The sequence below is a fragment of the Chlorocebus sabaeus genome, chromosome 10 (genome assembly GCF_047675955.1).
Source record: "Chlorocebus sabaeus isolate Y175 chromosome 10, mChlSab1.0.hap1, whole genome shotgun sequence".
Taxonomy (NCBI): Eukaryota; Metazoa; Chordata; class Mammalia; order Primates; family Cercopithecidae; genus Chlorocebus; species Chlorocebus sabaeus.
The window spans coordinates 10,069,606-10,091,892 of record NC_132913.1 but is presented as its reverse complement, the minus strand read 5'-3'; the positions used below and the strand labels follow the sequence as shown (position 1 = coordinate 10,091,892).

General features: G+C 38.7%; 1 protein-coding gene across 22 annotated transcripts in view; it reads right to left on the bottom strand.

Moving 5' to 3' along the window:
• The window catches only part of CLASP1 (cytoplasmic linker associated protein 1), a 309,125-nt gene that overhangs the window by 85,318 nt on the left and 201,520 nt on the right, over positions 1–22,287 (bottom strand). For 9 of the 22 annotated variants that reach the window (XM_037988107.2, XM_073019596.1, XM_037988110.2 and 6 more), the window contains 7 exons: positions 21,808–21,857; positions 20,871–21,041; positions 18,979–19,026; positions 18,469–18,492; positions 6,619–6,723; positions 3,980–4,006; positions 1,682–1,849 (listed from right to left, as the gene is read on the bottom strand). In XM_037988107.2, the coding sequence (XP_037844035.1) occupies positions 1,682–1,849; positions 3,980–4,006; positions 6,619–6,723; positions 18,469–18,492; positions 18,979–19,026; positions 20,871–21,041; positions 21,808–21,857 (593 nt within the window). The remainder of the gene's footprint in view (positions 1–1,681; positions 1,850–3,979; positions 4,007–6,618; positions 6,724–18,468; positions 18,493–18,978; positions 19,027–20,870; positions 21,042–21,807; positions 21,858–22,287) is intronic. The other 13 variants (XM_073019601.1, XM_037988116.2, XM_073019609.1 and 10 more) reach the window with 5 other exon arrangements.

The following is a 22,287-nucleotide window of genomic DNA, read 5'->3' as shown; positions in this document are numbered from 1 at the left end:
TCTCCCAGTTTTCAGAAGAAGATTAAATTGGCATCTTCAATAATATAAAAAGAAAAAATTCTCAAAACAGAAAAGAATCTTTAAAGGTATAAAACTAACATGGATTGCAGACAGACATCCTATAAACTTAAACAATTAACAATGGAAGAAGACAGCTAAAACATAACACCTAGATTTAAAATCAAATGCATTTTCCAAACACAAATATGTTACAGCATCAGACATAAAATTCAGATATTCCAGCTGTGCCCTTTTCTATTGTTGTATCCACACCAACAACCAAATAACTTGTCAGCTAAGAGACCACACTACTCAATGCCAGTAAAAAGCTGGCATCACAGAGAATTACTAAAACCACGAAATACTTTCTACTTGCTTTGGAAATAGGATTTCAAATCAAACCTTATCCATTCTTAAATACCTTCTCCTGCCTTCTCGTAGCTAAGGTGGCCTTCAAAGACTTTCATGAGCTGGACTCTACCAGTCTCTGCCCCCAACTCCCACCCACTCTGACTTCCGGTACAGTAGCCAAATGAATGACGTATGGCTGCCTCTTGCCTGACCGCTTCTGCAGATGCTTCTCTCTCCTCTGGAAACCTTTCCCTCATCTCCCCACCTGGACCAATCCCATCTTGTACTTCATGAAACCAGAACCTACACTGGGCAGCCTCCCCTAGCAGGAAATCTGGGGTGGCCAAGGGTCTAACATACTCCTTTTTTAGGTCATAATTTTGATTATGGGGAGCACCCTGTCATAGTATGTGTCTTACTGTCTTACATTTCCACCTCTCCCCAACAGATATCAAGCTTTTTGAAGTCAGAATCTAAATCTATGTCATGTATCTTCTAATTCTCAGGTCTAACAAAGTGCCTGGTACATCACAGTAAACACTGTTGATGAGATAAATGAATAAATGAGAAAGATAAGCCAACACAATGTAATACAGTAGTCTGATTTTATATTAATACATTTTACCCTTAGGAAGTAAAGAAGTCATAGAGTATTAATTTAGATTTTTTGTATTATATCACAAAGACTTCTAAATTTTATATTAAAAAAGGTAGTATATGAATTAGATTTTAACGGAGTAAAAGGTATTTAAGCTACTGAGAGTAATTCACATGATTCTACACACTATTACAAAGAAGCTAAGTAACACAAAAATAAATATTATATATTGGTTTTAATCAATTCCTAGCTTGCATACTTAAACAAATCTATGTCAAAAGTAACTATACATATTTTTTAACCATAAGTTTCACCAATTAGAGAAGATCAGAATTAAAATAAATGTGGACCCTAAATGTTGTTTTTGAAAAATTCATATAGGTTAATGTCTACTTAGTGCCAATCAGTAAAAGGAAAATGAAAAGCAACACTGCTTCTAGTTGTGGGGGAAACACCCTATTTCCCCAATTCCAATGCTTTGTACAATGACTGCAAAATACAAAAGCCTATAATGACATAATTCCTTCCCATCAATTTGAATGGTTAAGTCCCACATATTTTTCTAACTGAAACCTCAATATGCCAAAATCTGTATAAAGCACACCCAGGCAAAGTGACATCCACAGTTCAAAAAATAGATCTATATTTCCTACATTAGACATAGTCATTAGCTTATAATAAAAACTATGACCAAGCTGGGAATGGTATTCCAAGATCTTTGAGAATCCTTACCTAATCCTATTCGGTTTGGACTTGTTTCCCGGCTACATCCCTGGCTCCTGGGAATCTTGCTTCGCTTTTCTGAGGATGGTGTCACAGGTGGGCCTCGTGAGGAGCCCCCAGCAAGTCCACCATAACCACTTCCCAACAATTTTCCTGGGGAACTTGACCGGCTGCCAGCTAAAAGTGAAGCAAAATGACAATGAATAATAGATGTAAATGTAGGAATGAACTATAATACTTTCAAAAGCCAGGTTTTACACATTAATTTGGCTAAAATACAGAATTTTATATAAAAATAAATTTTTATTTGGTGGTAATTTTTTAAAATGTAGGAGCATAAAAGACAACTGAATATCATAAAAGAATATACTTAGAAGAATTACTGGTAGAATAGCCTCCTTATTCTACAGTAAATATCTACAAATACCACAAACGTGTTTATTCTTGTTCTGGTTTTTTTATTCTGTAAGAGCTGATTATGTTAAAAATTTTAGGTGTCACTGCTAGAAGAGCAGAAGTAGAACTGTAACAATTTTCTTAAGCATTAGCTACAGAAAATAGATCCAAGAAAATTCTATTAATCTGCCAAATGATCTAAAAGGGAGTACGGGGATAAAATAACCAGAAACCTGGTAAATAAAAATCACAAAATAAGGTAGAAGTTCAAACATATTAGTTAATCACAACAAATGTGGCAGGACTAATTCATCTATTTAAAAGAGCTTAAAACAAGCCTGGGCTGGTGACTCATGTCCGTCGTCCCAGCACTTTGGGAGGCCAAGGTGGGAGGATCACTTGAGCCCAGGAGTTTGAGACCAGTGTGGGCAACAACAGGGAGACCCCATTTTGCCAAAAATTTTTAAAAATTTGCCAGGCATGGTGGCACATGCCTCTAGTCCCAGCTACTCAGGAGACTGAGGTGGGAGGATCACTTGAGCCCAGGAGGTCAAGGCTGAAGTGAGCCATGAGCACACCACTGCACTTCAGACCGGGCAACAGAGCAAGACCCTGTCTCTTTTAAAAAAAAAAAAAAAAAAAGAAAAGAAAAGAAAAGAAAAAAGAAAAAGAAAAGAAAAGAAAATGCAAAGTAAAATAAAATGAAATTCAGCTGTCTGGTATTTTTAAGAGTCAAACAATACACCACAAACAAAAACAAATAGAATAAAACACAACATTTAAAAAAGACAAAGAAGGATATTTAATATTTATAAAAGAATAATTGTCCATGAAGATACAATAATCACGAACCTTTATGCTGCAAACAACACAGCTTTGAAATATAAAACTAAAAAATGATAAAAGTACAGGGAGAAATGGAAAAAGTCACACCTACCGAAAGACCTCATGGAAAGACTAATACTACTGAAAAACTATATACCTCACAGAAATTGACAGAGCAGTCAAAATTGTGTCTGTATGTGTACATGTATGTATACAAACACACACTTCCCACATACACATATATATCCCAACAAACAGAACACACATTCTTTTTACCTTTCCGCACATGAATATTAAAAACAAAAATCGTGTATTAAGCCTCAAAGTAAATCTCAAAAAAAGAGTCTACAAAAGTAGAAATAACATGGACCACAATCTCTGAGAAGTATGCAATAAAACTGGAAATTGAAAACAAATAATATGGCTGATAATTTTTATTAATAGATAAGTAGCTAGATACATATATTACTATTTCTTGTGGGACATAATTCTCTCTCAGAGAAAACAACAAAATTTTAAGCATCACACCAATACACTCAAATGGCAATCATTTGCATTGATAGATTACCTCCCTAAGTAGAGAAGGCAATACAATTCTAAAATATAAAGGATACATTTTTTATGTACTAGAATAGAATGACCCAGAGGAAGAAAACATTTGAAGCAACACTTACCTGTAAATTTATATGTGTGTTTATTTTAAATATATATTATTTAAAAATAAGTATTATATAAATCAAAACCACTATCATTCAAATGAAACACTTAGGTGAATACTCACAAAAATTAATAGTTTATAATGATTTAACTACAAATTGAAGTGAAAAATCATTATAAAAACCAATGAAGAATTTGTCTCAGGACCTACTAATTTTACCCATAAAATTTGAGCATACTAATAAACTATTAAACTATGTATAAAGGGGAAAGAAATCCATTTCAAACTCTAGAATTTGAACACAAAGAAAAATGCAGAAAGATTAACTAAGCTTACAATAAAGAGAGGAATTAATATTGTGCAGGGAGCATGGGGTCGGGGAGAATGCCAACAACAACAACAAAAAGGCAAGAAGAGAAATGGCTTACCACCAGCAGGATTAGCAGATCTGGATCCTTGATTATGAGAGCAGACCAAAGGACAGGCAAAAAGTGGATTAAAAGACAATAACACAATACAGAAGGTCAGCATGCAACACAACACAAAGGTCTTTGTTCACAAATACATTAGCAAAACAGCTATATTTCCTAGGACTTGTTCCTCCTATTTTTGTACTTATGTTTATCTTTGTCATTCTACATTAGCATTTATTTCAGATCTGTTCATAAAACACTTTTAAATCTACAATGTGCGAGGCTCATATCTGCTTTCTAGCTTTAAGCAACCTGAGGGAAGTGATTGTAACGTACTCATCTGTGTATCACTACCATCTTCAAAAGTGCTTACCACATAGTAAGTGCTCAATAAACATCAACTAACTGAAACTGCTGTTAACTAGTTTTACCTGTCCTGACTTCCCCTAAACATCAAATATTTAAAATATGCCAATTATTAAGGGCCCTAAATCTAATATTAATGAAGCCTACTTAGTATTAAATCAGGACTATGAATACTAGTATATCTACATTTGTGATATATATGCTTATATTTACCACTTATTAAAATAATTGTTTAAACTTTTAATTTACATGCATAAGTTGAAAGTATAGGCTTGATCACTGGCTAGTGTGGTCACTCTTCCTGAGTATAATTTGGTGAGTGAAGTAAAACTAAGGAGTTTTAAAAGGGGAGCCCCAAGGCTAGGTACAGTATTTTTATAAGACTGAAAAATTAAAGCTGTATTATCACCCTAACCACTATTAGAGAAGGAAGTGTAATCTTCACCACCTGCCAAGGTAATCTACACATTCCTAAAACCTACAATATAAGAGAGAAAACTACAGCATTGACCTAGCTGGGGCAGGGAACCCCAAAGACCCCAATGCTGATCAACAGCATTAGAATGAAACAGGTAAAATACTGTTCAGCCCTCAGCCTCCACAGAGGGAAGTAACACTGCATAGTTACACGCTTAGACATTTTTTATTTGGTTTAATTTCATTATATCGACCTAGATTCTGAGATTTGAACACTTTTTGTTAACAATTCCTTTGCAGTAAAATTTAACCCATATGTATGAGTCAAATAACCTTTTGTGTCTCCAGGCATCACTAGGGTTCAACAAAATAACCAGAGCCAAGAAGCTGTTCCCAAGATAGACACTTCTGGACTACACTTGCACCCTGGATCTGAATGAAAACCCAGTTTAAGTTCTACAGTAAGGAGAGCATTGTTGGTCTTAATGGACTCAAGCTACCTTCAACTGCATCCCTCATCATGTAAATCCATTCCTAGCCTAATTTCCTAAACCTACTGAAGTAGACAGGGATCAAGGACGCTCAACTTCCTTTGATGGGAGTATCTGAAGCAATTATGACTATAAAGCTTGTGTCCATTTACTGTCTATCACATGCTAAGCTCCTAATGCTCATTAAATCCTCAGGAAAACCCCATGAGGGTGGGAATTGTTATCACTCAATTTACAGACAATGAAACAATGGCTCACAAAAGGTTAAAAGACTCACCCAACATCACACTGGAACCAGGATGCAAACCCAGTTTTGTCTGACACTGAAGCCCATGCTTGTAGTGTATCACACTACACAATACAACCTAGGCCACAGGAAGGTTCTGTAGCCTCACCAAAGGCAGCACTATAAGTGATCTTCTGCTTTCTTTGCAGAAATTATATAACATGAGGACTGCAGTTATCAAAGGGAAAGAATTTAAATTCAGAAGGTGTTAAGCAAGGCCATTCTCTATACTAAGAGAGCTCTTAAAGTTTGGTGCAGACTGAGCACTCTCTACAACAGACAGACAGTTCCTTGGGTCACAAAGGAGGCAGACAAATGTCAGCTAGTGAGTGCTATGCTGTGGGACCACATGCAGCTCCTGGGGACAGGAAGACTTCCTTCTCATGCTCACCTTGCCCAAGGGCACTCTGCTACCCAGCTCTACTCGACATGCACAGAGGGGAAGCGGGCCCCTTAAAGTTTATGTGTGGCTGGAAAGTGAGACACCAAGGGAGGATCTGAAGAGTGGCCAGAATAAATTCATTCCAGCTGTGGCTGCTTTCATGGCTAAGGCTAACAAACCAACTGACTTCACATATACAGAGACGCAATCATGGAAGCAGCTAGGCAAAGCAAGAGCCCACATGGCAGGAAGAGAGGTGTGGGCTGCAAATGTTAGAGCACAGAATTAAAGGGGGAGAGCTTTTAATGGATTTACTTATTTACCACTGGAAAGAACATAGCATTAATAGTTTTCTGCCCAGGTACTGTTCTAAAATTACATCAGAAGGATTCCTTATCAATGCAAAAATGAGTCACAGAACAGGTTAAGTTACAATTTGACAGGCTTCAAAGGAGGGAGGAAAACTACATTTTAATGTTTAATGCTTAACAACACAAAAATGTAAATCACCTGGACAGGACACAAATGTATGCCTGGAATGTTTCATTTTTTAAGCTTACCCAACAAACGGTAAGAATACTCACAGTATCTTAGAGCCACAAAAAATGTGTTTTTCCCTCTGAAGTCAATATAAAGATTGTAAAATGTTCAACTGCAGAATGAGCTGTTGAATAAAACTGAGGTAAGCAAGAGCATAAAATATGTTTCTTACGCTGGGACTGTGAAACCACTTTAGCGCGACTGCGGCCCCGGTTATCAGGTGTAGAGGCGACATTGGTGGCACTCCCAGAGCTTTGCCGTCTTGTGCGGATCCGACCTGGAGGACATAGCAAAAAGAGTGTTTCACAACATTTCCAGTAAGTGCCACCTACTCAAGAAAAGAACCCACACCCCAGAAGAGAGGCACTGACCAGCCAACTACAGGGGAGCAACAGCGTGTGTGAGCAGATCCTCCACACGAGGTCTGCCACGTCCCCCTGTGCGAGAATGCACACACACGTGCATATGATCCACACGTAACTGCTCTACGGACACAGGAGGAACTCCTGAGATGGAGCCATGGACCTGCAGTTGTTTAGGTTCCAACTATCTTAGTATGTTATCTCTTCAGACAAGGAAGTGATATCCATTTGAGGACATTTCCCATAATTTTTTCCAGATTAAATTTTCTTTTCTATGGTCTACGAATCTGGCAAATTTCCAAAACCAGAAAATATTAGCTGTCACTGTAAAAAAAAAAAAAAAAAAAAAAAAAAAAAAAAAAAAAAAACTATAGAAAATAAGAGTAATGCAAAAAACAAAAACAAAAACAAAAAACCCAAAACAAAAGTCTACCTTAACTCAGCCATCATAGAAGCGACAGCTCCCCAGTGAATAAACGTGTTTTTGATATGTAGCATTAAACTTCTATTTTTAAGCATGTACGTCAGTAAGTTTCTAAGATAAAGAAAAGATAAAGCTAAAAAGAGAGATACAGCTAAAAAGAATCAGTATTAGGAGTACCAAGAGAAATGATGGCCCAAAGATAATTCAATGCTGTAGGCAGTTATGAAACAATTACAGCAATTATTGAACCATGAAGACATAAAACTAAAAATGAATTCAGAAACACAAAATCATTAGTGATCAGACTAGTATGATTAGCGATTAAACTTAAAAAAAAAAAAAAAATGGGCCTTTTTGGTTTCCAGAGAGCACAAAATGCCTCTCCAGTCATAATTCAATGGGAAAACCACAACCAACTTGAACTCCCACTGGCTTTTTATGTTGTTCAAAATCAATTCCACCCCCGCAAGCAAAAAAGCTTACAGAGAAGTAACGCAGAAAGCAAATCCTAAAGCTTGAAAAAGGTTCAAGAAAGGAAGGTAAAGAGCAATGAAAGAAAGCTGGCATTAAAAAAATAGTAAAAGTAGTTAAGAATCAATGACTTTTAATAACAGTTTAAGGAAAAACTTATACACAAACTCTAGAATCTATACAGAAGTGAAAAGCTATACCATTAACAAACAACTATATATGAGTCAATTCAGAATCCTCACAGCACATAAAGTAATTACTCCCATTTTACAGATGAGAAAACCGAGAAACAGGGAAATAAATCAATTTGTCCAATGTGACACTACTGGTCTAGATACCTGTGCCTGCCTGGCTGGCTGGCAAGGGTATGAGTGATGACCTTTGATTTTCCTAAGGAAGTCACTGAGCTAAATCAAGGCAGTCACAAAGGCAAAGTGAACATAAAAAACCAACTGGATTTAAATTCTTAAACTCATTATAAAATATTTAGGTCACAAAGACTTTTTAAATGAACATGTATACTTATTTAGCTTAAAAAATACAAACTCTCTTTGCTAACCCTCTTGTATTCTACTTTCCCCCAGCATTTGGTAACATGATCCTAAACGCAGTGTTCAGCATTCCCTTGGTTTTTTTTTTTTTCTAAATACATGTTTTCACAACCAATAACTATGTGGTTTTGTTTTACATATTTAGAAAGTTTTAAAATTATAACACAAGGTCTATATTTTTCTAAAGCATACTATTTTGCTACTATTTTGCTGGAAAAGTCACTTATGTACGTATGGATAAGAGCGGATATACTTTATTTTTTCCATATAACTAATGTTGAAATAAATTTACTTAACAGCTTTCTTACTGATTAAAATGCCACCTTCATTGTCTATCAAGCAGCACTTATGTGTGTCTGGGTTTCTCAGCCTTCTAGTCAATGTGTTCATACCTACACGACATCACAATACTGTGATTAGCTTTTTATTAACTAATTAATTAACATATGAGGCAGAGTCTCTTTCTGTTGCCCATGCTGGAGTGCAGTGGTGTGTGATCTTGGCTTACTGCAACCTCTGTCTCCTGGGATCAAGCGATTCTCCTGCCTCAGCCTCCCCAGTAGCTGGGATCACAGGCACACACCACCACACCTGGCTAATTTTTGTATTTTTAGTAGAGACAGGATCTGACCATGTTGGCTAGGCTGGTCTCCAATTCCTGACCTCAAGTGATCCACCCGCCCTGGCCTCCTAAACTTTGGGATTATGGGCGGAAGCCACTGCAGCTGGCCTGTGATGAGCTTTTTTTAAAGGACATCCTGCTAATTGGCAGGACAAGTAAATTCACCTTTTCCTAAGCCCTTTGCTCTCTTTCATATGTACGTGCAGACACAATAATAACACCTGTTGAAATGCTGACTGGCATTATGTGAAAGTCTGGGTTAAGGGGAAAAGTTTTATAACATTGGTCTTCTCATTCATTATATCTTCTATGTTTAACTTTTTCAATGTCTTTTGGTAAAGTTTGATCATTTTTTCAAAGTTCTTACTCAATTTTTATAGACTTATTTAAAGTTGCTTTATTTTTATATTTTATTAAATTATATTTTCTGTTCTTGGCAGCTAAGAATGGAATCGTTATATTTTGATCTTAACACACTAGGATTCTGCTAAACTTTTATTAATTCTACTAATTTGTATACAGATTTGGGGTTATCTAAATAGAATAAAACCCACAAATAACTCATCAGCTTATTCCCCTCAAATAATTCACTTTTACTTCTTTGCCTTTATTGTGGTGTCTTGGTCATGTAATACAATGCAAAATAGAAGCGGTGAGGGTAAGCACTGTTGACTCAAACAAGATTTTTAAAAAGAATTTCTGAAATTTCACAGAAAGTATACTGTCAACAGGTTAAGAAAATTTGGCCATGTGCAGTGGTTCACACCTGTAATCCCAGCACTTCGGGAGGCTGAGGTGACTGGATCACCTGAGGTCAGGAGTGCGAGACCTGCCTGGCCAATGTGGAGAAACCCCATTTCTACTAAAATGCAAAAATTAGCCAGGAGTGGTGGCATACGCCTGTAATCCTAGCTACTCCGAAGGCTGAGGCAGGAGAATCTCTTGAACCCGGGGCGGAGGTTGCAGTCAGCCGAGATTGTGCCACTGTACTCCAGCCCGGGCAAAAGAGCAAAAAACTGTCTGAAAAAGAAAAAAAAGAAAATTCATTTCTGTGCCTAGTTGCCAAGAATTTTTATCACAAACATTTGAATTTTTTGATCTTTTGAGATAAGAGGGTTTTTCTCCTGAATTTGAACTACATTAATAAATTTTAAAGTATTAGGCCAGGTGCAGCGGCTCACGCCTGTAATCCCAACACTTTGGGAGGCTGAGGTGGGCAGATCCCTTGAGGACAAGAATTTGAGACCAGCCTGGCCAACATGGCGAAACCCCATCTGTACTAAAAATACAAAAAATTAGTCGGGCATGGTGGTGCACGCCTCTAATGCCAGCTACTTTGAAGGCTGAGGCACGAGAATTGCTTGAACCTGGGAGGCAAAGGTTGCAGTGAGCCAAAATCGTGCCACTGCACTCTAGCCTAGGCAACAAAGTGAGACTCTGTCTCAAAAAGGAAAGAAGAAAAATTAAACCTGGGCTGAACCTACATGGTCATGACATATACACTCACATACACAATGTTTGTATGTACTCTGGTCATACTAGCTGCATAAAACCAGTGAGGGAAGTATTCCCTCTTTTCCTGTTCTCTGAGTTTACGTAAGCTTGGAATTACCTGTTTTTATTATTTTTTTTGCATCTCCACTGATACACTGACAATGCAATTATCCAATGTTTGATACCTGCATGGGGAACCATCTGAGCATGGCAGAAATTCAGAGTATCTTTTCCATTTTTATTAAGTTTATTTTGGCAGGGCGGGAATAGGGCAACGAATTTACTGATTCATTGTTTAATGAGCAGTCTTAAAACCACTCACATGGCTCATTTCTTTGAAGAAACAGTTGTGGGTTTTCTTGAAATTTGTGCAATTTGTTTTTGAGTTGTTAACAAAGCTGTCATAAATTTATCTTATTACCTTAATTTTTAAAATTATTATTTTTTCTTTGAGACAGAGTCTAGCTCTGCTGCCTAGGCTGGTGATCACAGCTCGCTGATGCCTCACTTCCCAGGTTCAAGCTGTCTTCCCACCTTAGCCTTCTAGTAGCTGGGAGCAGCTGGGACTACAAGTTCATGTCACCATGACAAACTAATTTATACATTTTCTGTAGAGATGGGGGTCTCACTATGTTGCCCAGGCTGGTCTCAAACTGGCCTCAAGCAATCCTCTCACCTTGGCTTCCCGAAGTGCTGGGATTATAGGTGTGAGCCATTGTACCTGGCTTCCTATTACCTTTAAAACTCTACTGATCCACATTTATGCCTAATTTATTATTCTTAACAGTTAATTTGTACCTTTTCTGTATTTCGTCATTTTTCAAAAGCTTGCCTACTTTATTAGTATTTTCAAAAACTGAAATTTTGCTGGTTGCAGTGGCTCACACCTGTAAGCCCAGCACTTTGGGAGGCTGAGGCAGGTGGATTACTTGAGGCCAGGAGTTTGAGACCAGCCTGGGCAACATGGAGAGCCCTACCTCAGCCTCCCAAAGTGCTGGGATTACAGGTGTGAGCCACTGTGCCTGGCTTTAGTGTCTTTCACCAATTACGAAAAATTCCCAACCATCATCTCTTCAAATATTGTCTGTGCCCCATTCTCCCTCTTCTTAAACTCCCATTAGACATGTTAAATTTCTTTACTATCTTGCACATAACTTAACAACTTTGTCATATTTTCTAACTCTGTACTATAGTCTGGATAATTTCTTCCTAGCTTTCTTAATTCACGAGTTCTCTCTTCAGTTACACTGATTTTACTGCTCAATTTACCCATGCAGTTTTTTATTTTTATTTTTTTCAGACAGAGTCTTGCTCTGTTGTCCTGACTGTAGTAAAGCAATTATGATCACGGCTCACTACACCCTCAACCTTCTGTGCTCAAGGGATCCCCCCGCCCCAGCCTCACAAGTATCTGGGGCTACAGGTGTGCACCACCATGCCTAGTTAACTGTAAAAAAAAAAATTTTGGTAGAGATGGGGTCTCACTATATTGTCCAGGCTCAAGCAATCCTCCTGCCTCAGCCTCCAAAATTCCTAAGATTACAGGTGTAAGTCACTGTGCCCGACCAGTTTTTTATTTTAATAATTTATTATGTTTTCATTTCTAGAAGTTCCGTTTGTTCTTTTTCAAAATCTGCTTGGTCGTTCTTGACAGCCTCTTACTTCCTTTCTAAAATTTCACTTTATTTCTTTAACTGTTAAGACAATGAAATGATTACTCTTCTTGGAAATTAATGGGAATTCTTTAAGATCTAGATTAAAGCTGAATTACTCCAAAGAAAATCTCTGATTTTGTTTTTGTCCTGTGGACAGAAGTAATCTACAGTCAAAATGATTTATCTATTTGGGTTTTTCAGACTACAAAGGTAATGTAAATTCTGACCAGAATCCTGCATCAAGATTTTGGTTGTGCATTCTCGAGGGAGATTACTTTCCCCCTCTAACCAGTACCAGAGTTAAGATGGGCAAATTTCTTCGTTGCTCTTTTCAGTTTAGTAAAGTTAACTTTTTGTTCACCAATGACGATGCAGGTCTTAAGTGGGCTTGGGCTTTCTGTCTTTTCTGTCCTGCACAATCATCACATCAAATGCCCAAGGAGTTTAGGGTGACGGCCAGCTTTAGCCCTGACACACCAAGGCTCCTGCCATGCTTAGGTATGAAGCTGTGTGGATTCACTGCTTTTACTCTGGAACAGTAATATATTCTCAATTGGGAGGATTATTCTGGCTACTAAGTTGTATATATCCTTAAAAAATACAAGTTTCTTATTTCTTTTAAACACTTATTTTACATTTTGTAACAGATCCTTAAGTCCTTAAGGGTACATTCTGTTTTTATTCTTTTTCTCTGCTGCCTCTTACTCATAATGGATATAACTCAGCATTTGAACTCTTACTTCGCTGATTTCCATCTGCAGGAAACCCGAGGAATTAGATTTGACAGCAGCTTCTGCTACAGAAGTTTAATGTTTGTTCCTGGCAAGCACCCTTGGGGGCTATAAACACAAACTACTTTAATTCATTAGCTTGGAGTCTTCCAAAGACCACAGGTGAAGTAAATTTAAAACCACAACTTGTGTGAATAGAGAGCTTAGTTACAAATTATGAAAAAAGATTAGGGGTTTTCTTCCCCACTCTGTCTAAGGCAAAGTCAAGACAGACATCATATCAATTTGAAGATAAAGAGGATTTTTTGTGTTGTTTTGTTTTTCTCACTTGTCCATCTCGTCATGGATATATAGCCCCTTGTCAATGCTGGCTTAATGCCAACTCTCAATCTTCACCTTGGCTCAGCTCAAGGTCTTGTGATCTGTGTGTCTAGCTATTCACATCAATAACTGAGCCCTCGGGGACAGCCTTAAAAATCACTTCAAGCTTGTCACTCCAGTCTGTGATCCTCTTGGTTTTGAACATTTCCTTACTTTTTTGGGAACACAGCTATGCAGCTTAAAAGGGCCTCAGTTGTGTAAAACTCAGATATATATTTATTTTATAGGAAGAGGTGTCTTTTGTTTCATTTTGTTTTGTTTTCAGTCTATTAATTTGGTAATATTACTATGAGTACCTGTGTACGATTTTAAAAGATGATATAAAATGCTCTGTGGTAATTAGGGGAAAAAAGTTTCAATAAATGAAACAAGCAGGCTGGGCGCAGTGGCTCATGCCTGCAATTCCAGCACTTTGGGAGGCCAAGGAGGGAGGGTCACTTGATTCCAGGAGTTCGAGACCAGCCTGGGCAACATGGTGAAATCCTCTCTCTACAAAAAAACACAAAAAATTAGCAGGGCATGGTGTTGCACACCTGTAGTCCCAGCAACTTGGAAGGCTGAGGTGGGAGGATCACTTGAGCCTGGGAAGTCGAGGCTGCAGTGAGCCATGATCATGCCATTGTACTCTAACTTAGGTGACAGAGTGAGACCCTATCTCAAAATACAGATAAATAAATAAAAATAAAGCAACAAACAGTAAAAATATACTTCAGTTCTGTATTATGATCTGTTAAGTAACAGAGACAAGTAGATAGATATGAAGGAAGAAAAAAAGTCAGCACAAGTAACAGGAAAAAAAAAAAAAAGAGGTAAAGAACTGTACAGCAAAAAGAATTTTGGAGGGAGGGATGAACAAGATACACACCAACAAACAAACCTAACCAGAGCAAAGCCAGACTCAGAGGAAAACAAAGACTTGTAAGAGGAGCGCAAAGCCTTCGACTTTCTTTTTCTTTTTTTTTAATCAGTGTTGACCAGGTTGGCCTCGAACGTGTAGCCTCGCCTCCTCGAGTCCCAGGGCAACCCGCCTGAGCCACAGCGGCTCCCAAAGCCTTCAACTTTCATGGAATAAAGAAAGATCATTCATCTCATGACTTTTAAATACTGCTCCTAAGGATTCTTTTTCACTCACATTGCCATTCCTTCTAGAAAAGACTCCAAACCAGGAGAAATTCAGCCTGTGTACCAAGTGTAGTTTGTGGGCCTGGTTTCCCTATTTCCTTGTTAGGCAAATGAAAAACCACTAAATAGCCTCATGTCACTAGGGTTTTTCTGTTCCCTGCATGTTTCAAAACTTTCAGCAAATTCCCAGATTACAGATTATAAAATTAAAAGGTCTTCAAAGTAAGTCTCCGTTCTCATCACACTGGGACGTGTTGGCATACCTATCTGTTGTACATTTCACTGCTTGGGGGCATAATTAAACCAGCCTTTACTCATACACTGACATCTTTCATAGAACCAAAACCGAGGAACTCGATCATTTCTAAATTTTGCTACCTATGACTATTCTCCCCAAAAGAATAATTTCCTGCCAGGCATGGTGGCTTACAACTGTAATCCCAGTACTTTGGGAGGTTGAGGCAGGAGGATGACTTGAGCCCAGGAGTTTAAGACCAGACTAGGCAACATAGGGAGATTCCATCTGTACAAAAGAATTAAAAAATTAGCCAGGCAGGTGTGGTGGTGCACGCCTGTAGTCCCAGCTCCCCACCTCTGACGGGCAGGGTAGGGAGCTAAGGCAGGAGGATCACTTGAGCCTGGCAGGTCAAGGGTGCAGTGAACTGTGATAGCACCACTGCACTCCAGAGCCTGGGTGACAGATGAGACCCTGCCTTTAAAAAAAAAAAAAAAAAAAAATCCCTCATATTTTAAAAATTTAAAAGAGGCTTAACACCCTTTTACTTCAATATATAGACATGCGTACTTTTTCCATTGTATAAAAAGACCAATTACCTAAAATTCACAGTTCTTGGATAATTTTTTACATTTTATTTCCCAGTAAAACTGTACTAAAATCTAAGTTCTTTTTCCTGAAGACAAGGCTATATGGTTTTTATTGTGTAATCTTAATTAAAATCACCGAAAGTTAAGTTGATATGGCTTTTGACAACATTTTAATAAACATGATTATTCCCAAAAACAAACAATGGTTGTCAGTCCCACAGGCCATTCCAAGCACTGTAACTTTTCATTTAAAGTTACTTATTTGGGGAAAAATATGAATGCTTTTCCTAAGCATAATAGCTTTTTTAAAAAGTATGAGAATGCATTCATTTACCATATAACAATCTAATCATAAACTTCCTCATGTGCAACATAAAAGACATTATGTTTCCCTCATCAAAATCTCCAAAATTACTGAACATAATATACTGAAGACAATAACCTAAAAATAAACTTTCATCCAGAAGTTGAGTTTTTTGTTCTTTACAAAAAGTATTTTTCTAATTAGCCATAAGTGTTAGGATTCCTTGATGTAGACAATGAATAGCTCCTAAGGAATATATATTTTTCTCAATTACTATAGTAATAAAAATGCCAATAAACTCAAATGTACTGCCTAAATTTCTTTCTTTTTTTTGAGACGGAGTCTTGCTCCGTTGCCCAGGCTGGAATGCAGTGGCATGATCTCCACTCACTGCAACTTCTGCCTCCTGAGTTCAAGCAATTCTCCTGTTTCAGCCTTTTGTTTTGTTTTGAGACAGAGTCTGGCTCTGTCTCCCAGGCTGGAGTGCAGTGGCACGATCCCGTCTCACTGCAAGGCCCGCCTCCGGGGTTCAAGTCATTCTCCTGCCTCAGCCTCCCTAGTAGCTGGGACTACAGGCGCCCACCACCATGCCCGGCTTATTTTTTGTATTTTTAGTAGAGACGGGGTTTCACCATGTTAGTCAGGATGGTCTCGATCTCCTGACCTTGTGATCCACCCGCCTCGGCCTCCCAAAGTGCTGGGATTACAGGCATGAGCCACTGTGCCTGGCCTGTTTCAGCCTTTTGAGTAGCTGGGACTCGAGGCGCATGCCACATCTGGCTAATTTTTGTATTCTTAGTAGAGACCGGGTTTCACCATGTTGGTCAAGCTGGTCTCGAACTCCTGACCTCAGGTGATCCACCTGCCTGGCCTCCCAAACTGCTAGGATTACAGGGGTGAGCCACTGTACCCACCCTGTAAGTTTTTAATTTAGAGCATACAACTGTTTAAAAATCATCTTGTCTCATAAGCTAGATTATAAAATATTTGAGACTTATTAATAAATTTTTTAAAGGCCCATAATGGTTCCAAAAATGTAGGTGGAAAACTCATATTGAAAAGGCACCAAGTGACATTTCCTGCAGACTTTACCTAAAAACCACTGTGGCTTTTCTAAACAGAACAGACTCTCTCAGTCTCACTGCTGAAACCAACAGAACAATGACAACCTAGAAGTGTTCAAACTCACAGGTCTTTCCAGGCTTTGACTAGCCAGGTGTTGCCACAGCCTGTGCAGCCCCAGTACACAAATACTGACACTCTCTGTGCTTCTCCAGCAAGGGTCTCTATTGTCGGAGTCTGAGCTCTCTATAAAAGCAATTTCTCCCAGCAGAAGGAAAACCAGAGTTAGTCTCCTGTACAATAACTGAGAGGGCAATTCTGACCTTACTCAGCACTGTGGAACTGATGGGAGGAAAAAAAAAAGGTTAAAAACTTCTAGGGCTGGGTGGAACAACAGGCTGATTTCAATTCTGTTACATAGGCATGGAAATCAGGACATTCTGGAAAAACATATAATTTCCCATGTAATGTCTTTGCTTTCCATTTCATCTACATTATTCTCTTCCACTCTCCTACTCCCCTCCCAGCAAGGCTGAGAAAACACTCAGGATTGTTTCTTTGGGGAGGAGAAACATAAAATTACCCATATCAGCTTAAGAAATGAAGAAAATTACCAACCAACTTTTCAATCACACCAGCCTCTGCCTTCTGCCGTCAGACACGACGTGCTCATCAGGACAGAGGTTTCTTGTCTTTATTTTAATTCTGGAAATTTTTTGTTTTACAAACTTATCCAACCCTAAGAACCACCAATGAGGCTGAGTAGAAATTCAGATTCTCTGGTTCCTTCCAAACTTAATCAGCATCTTCAGGGGGAAGGAGCTAAGAGTATTTTTTTTAGTAAGCATCCAAGTAATTCTCACGATGTGATAAATTTAAGAAAGACTAATCTTGGGACCATGTTCACCTTTAAAAAAAAAATCCATTCCTCTCTTTCCTTTATGAGTCCTTAGAAAGTAACACATGGATTAAAGGAACTGAGCTGCACACATCAAGCTAAACCCAGCCAGCTTTGCATGCTAGCCCTTTGGGGCGACTAAATAACATACGAAAATGAACTAGCTCTTCCTAATTGTTAAGTAATTATCGTGAAAGTTGGTGGGTCTAAGCCTCTATTTAGGCAGAGACTGTTTCTCTAAATTTCAATTAATTAAAGCATTATCATGCGTTCTATCTAGCAAAGGAATAATATTGTCTTACATGCACTTATCAAAAACCTGCAGAGACTAAAACAACCATGTCTAAAATTCTAAAGGTAATACAAAAATAGGAAGAGCTTCTTGAGAATGGTATAAAAAAGAAAATAAAGTGGATTTGGATATGCCTATTTCTTTCAGCATTGTTATATCCTCGGTGTGTAGTACAGAACACGGCACATGGAAAGCATTTAATATGTGGTTGATGAGGGGATGAATGAGAGTGAATAAATGAATGGGGCGTGTGTCCGTGAGACAAATAAAAAATAGCATCACGTAAGTCAGTAGTACCTTTAGAGGAGAGAAAAAAAAATTTTTTTTTTTTAATTTCTTTAAATTACCTGTTAGAAAACGTTTACCAGCCTTTAGTCTGAATAATTGACATTGAAATTTACTTTCAAAACAGGAAAGGCAAATCCTGAGAGGCCCACAAAAGCACAAAAGGAAAGAAAAGGAAACAAAAGCTAAAGTAGTGCTTCAGGAGTAATAAAACCCAAGACAGGCAGTCCATGAGGACAGCAGCACACAGTGTGACATCGACGCTCCTCCCCAGAGTGTGGACTCAGCATGAAAAACCACGCACAGCATACTTTAGTGCTAAAATTCACAAGAACAAAGACTGAACAAGAAAGGGAAGGAGAACTTAGGTAGAGGTAGGGCAAAACCCCAATGGAGACAGAATGAAAAGAGAGGAGGAGGGACATCGTGCAACATCTCATGCAGGGACCTTGGTGAGGACAAGTGGGTACTGGGCAACACTCGGTGAGAACAGAGGACCAGAGAAAGTGAGACACACCTCAATCACAGAAACAAACCGCTTACCCTCCGCTTTAGTGGTAGTACCATCTTTAAGCAAATTAAAAAACAAGGGAAGGGATAACAGGGAACAGTTAGTAACATTCAAAAAATTAAAAAGCCAAATGTTATTAGCTACTAAAAAAGCAAAAGTACAATTTAAAACAAAATTAAAAGGGAAACAAGTTCAACAGCAAAGCAGAGTCTGAAGCAAGTAAGTGTGCCTTGTATTGAAATTAGCTTGACATAGCATAATGGTTTTTTTGCCTTTGGAAAATAAAACATAGAAGGGCAACCCAGGGTAGTGCCACAGTTGAAAGAAAGATTGTTTTTTGTTTTAGCCAACTCTAATCCTCTTAAGAGTTCCTTTTTCTTGGAAGAAAGTACCAGCAGAACAGGGCAGAGAGGAGGAACTAGAAGATAAAGTACTGAAGAGTTACCCAAAGAGCAGAGCCAAGTAAGAAGCTCAGAGAAGCTTGCTCTAGCAATGCCTATCCCAACTACACGTCCAGCAGCGAAAGCTGTCGAGCATGGTACCTGAGTCCAGGCCTATGTACTCCATGTCTTCCCTCATGTGTCTGGACTCTAGAAGTTTGGAAAAGGATCATCAGCTTTAATGCTACACTTTTGCAAAGATGTCATGTGTCAACCTAAGTAGCAACTGTAACAAATTCTCACTAGGATTGTGTTATATTTCAACTTTTTGGTGTTTTCGTTTGGGGACAAAATAAGGGAAATTGAGGTAGAATTCTCAGGAAACAGAGAATTTGAATACTCCAGTCTCGTTCTTTGAAGAGGTTAATACTTGACTGAAAACTTACCATCAGTGCTTCTGAAGGGTCAGTTCCATATTATCATACCAAAAGATGTGAGGGCTTTTACTAGCACTGGGGGAAGTCTATACCAGTCATATTCAAACACTCCAAATACAGACAGAAAAACAAAAACACTGAATATTCTAATGGCTGATTTTTACTCACTTTTTCCAGCAATGAAACAAACACTAATTACAAATACTAAAGGTGGATCTAATATACTAAAGCATAGGTAAGTACTGAAAAACTAAACTAAAATTAACAGAACTAATTCAGTGTAGGAGGGAAGAGTTGTTACTTCTCCTTTTCTCAATGGTTACATATGGACAACACTCCTACATAATGTTGGAATAGTTAAAACGATTTAAAAAACAGAGTTCTTAATGACATTGTTTCTTCTCAATTGTCATGTGTGTATGAGGTATTTCCATAAAAACAAGACTGACTGAGCAGATGTTCCAGAACACGTATCTTTCAAATTAATAATGTTCCTATCACAATCACACTGTCTTCCACCTTACAGGACAATAGTTTATAAAGAACCTTTATATAATTTTGTTTTGCCTCATATATGAGTTAGGTGGCTATTATTACAAGTAATCTGCAGGTATGGAAAATAGACTTACAGATTCCATGGCCTGCTCCAGGTCACAGAGCTAATAAATGGCAGACCCTAAAATCTTCTCTGAATGCTATTTGTTCACTGTGCTTCCAATGTTGAAAACATTTTCCGAACATTGGTTTTAGAACTGACTCCGGAATTTGTCTGAAAGTTACATGAGTAACTCCACCTCAATATTTCAGGAAGTTTAAATTTTGTTCATTTCCGTAAAATCTAAACTAGAATCAATCCAGCTAAATCCTTAGATTCTGGCTTTGAATGAATTGGCTCTTACAAAAACAAAACGAAACAAACAATTAGCCTGACACATAGTACGTGTTAGGCATTTGCTGAAAAATATGAGTAGCTGATTTGTCACTATGTGAGACAGTAAAAATTGTGAAAGTAATTTTTTAAAAACATTTTTGGGCAATCCTCAGAAGGCATGCTCCTCCCAAGGTGACACATGGAAGGACAACACTCGTTTGCACAGATAGGATTATGCTGATTCATGAGCTCATCACATTCCTTCAGATTCCTCCTGCCATTCCCCACAACCCAATCCGATGATCCCTGCCAGCTCTGGTTCTATTCTCAAATTGAGAAATATCTAACTACACTACCTTTGGTGTATCCCTCACTGAACCTGCTGGCTCTGCTCCCACCAGAGTCAGAGGGGAAAAACTTAGCTTTGACAATATGGGAGGTGGCTGGGCTTGCCACGGAGGAGGAGGAAGAGTTGAGGAAAGGATGTGCTCAGTGCCACCCACCCTCCGAGCACGCATGTACTGTGTACTTACTCATCACTAAAACGGATGATGCACCAAAGAAAGGGACACTCAACAAGGGTAGCTGGCTGATCAGCAGCAAGTGCACAAAGCTACTTAGATTTAAACAGTAGCCCTGCAACTGTGAGACTTGCCTCAATCATGGGTTTTTGTATTTTGCTAAGAGGTAAGAGTCATCTCTCGCAGAGCAGTGCAGGAGGGAAAGGGTGACAGTGGTGTGGTTACCTAAGGATGCGTATGACCCTGGAGGCAAAGCCGCTGCAGAGCTGAAAGGCGTCGTGCCCGCAGATGAGGAGACTTTGGATTTGGCACTGGCTGCTGCATTCACATCAATATCACTTCGAGATCGCTGGAGGGACCCAGTCGTTGACACAGATTTGGTACTAACTGTAGAAGCTTTAGTGACAAATGAGGAAATATGAATAAGGACTACATAGAATTTTGAAAATACACTGCTAAAGTTTGATGTTGTTTGGCTTTCCTGAAAACAAATACCGCGTTTTAACAAATGTTGGAGCATAAAAAACTGACCAACAGTTTTTCCTGGTCCCAGAAGAGAGTTCAGGCAATGCTGAAGGAAACTAAAAGTGACCTCAACTGTAATGTATCAATTACATTTGTTTTCTTGTTATCGAAGACTATAAACCCCAAGGAAACGGACCATGTTTCTGCTTGCTATGAAGAAGTGAGATAAGGAAAAAATGCTCACGTATATGGAGTCTCCTCATGAAATGACATAACTGTGCCACGCCCTCTTACCCAGACACCCTCCTCCTTCTGGAACATGCCACTCTCCCACCACTAACCACCACCACACTGCTGCTGCTGCTCAAAATGCCACCAAGATGTCTTCACTGCCTCATCAAAGGATCAGAGACAGGAGGTGCAGTTTGTGGCAGTGTCAACATGCAGGGGAGGTGGGGAGAAAAGGTCACAGAGTTTCATTCCTAAGTCACCCCATCAATGTTGTCCTCAGCAGTGAGTGGCCCTGACAAAGCGGAGCTCTGCCGGAGAGTCAGGGCAGGGCACAGCAGGCTATGTTCAAGCCTAAGAAGGAACTGAGAGCAGGCTGCCGGCCTCCCGTGCCTGGGCAGCCTCTCACAGCTTCAAGTACAGACCACCAGAGCCGAGAACAGGCCTTCTCCGCGGCTGTCAGTCTCACCTCTAGATGTGGTACTTCCAGTAGGACTTCTTTTGGCAGACAGCGGACGACTAAAAGTAAAGATGTATACTATTTATTACATGTACTTTATCCAAATTAATACAAATACAAACTACAACCGGAAATTATTACGATGAAGAATTATTTCAAACACAGAGAGTGAAATAGTCACTACAGACAGAAATCAAACACAGAGCAGAGATGACAATATATTAATTCACGGAGTTTGAACGCCCTCCATTTCCAAACTTGTCTCCAGGTTCACACTTACATCCTCTGAGAAGACTCTCTGAAGCACTGGTGTGTATAGTTCACACTACTCCATAATTCACTTATGTTACTCTAAAACTGTATTCTAGGACTGCCATATAAATTTAACTGAAAAATAGTATGGTAGAGACCAAAGCAACCTATTTCTTACCACTCCGTGGTGGTATCTTACTTTGCAGCAGGATCTACCTGAAGTAAGGGGGTGTTGTA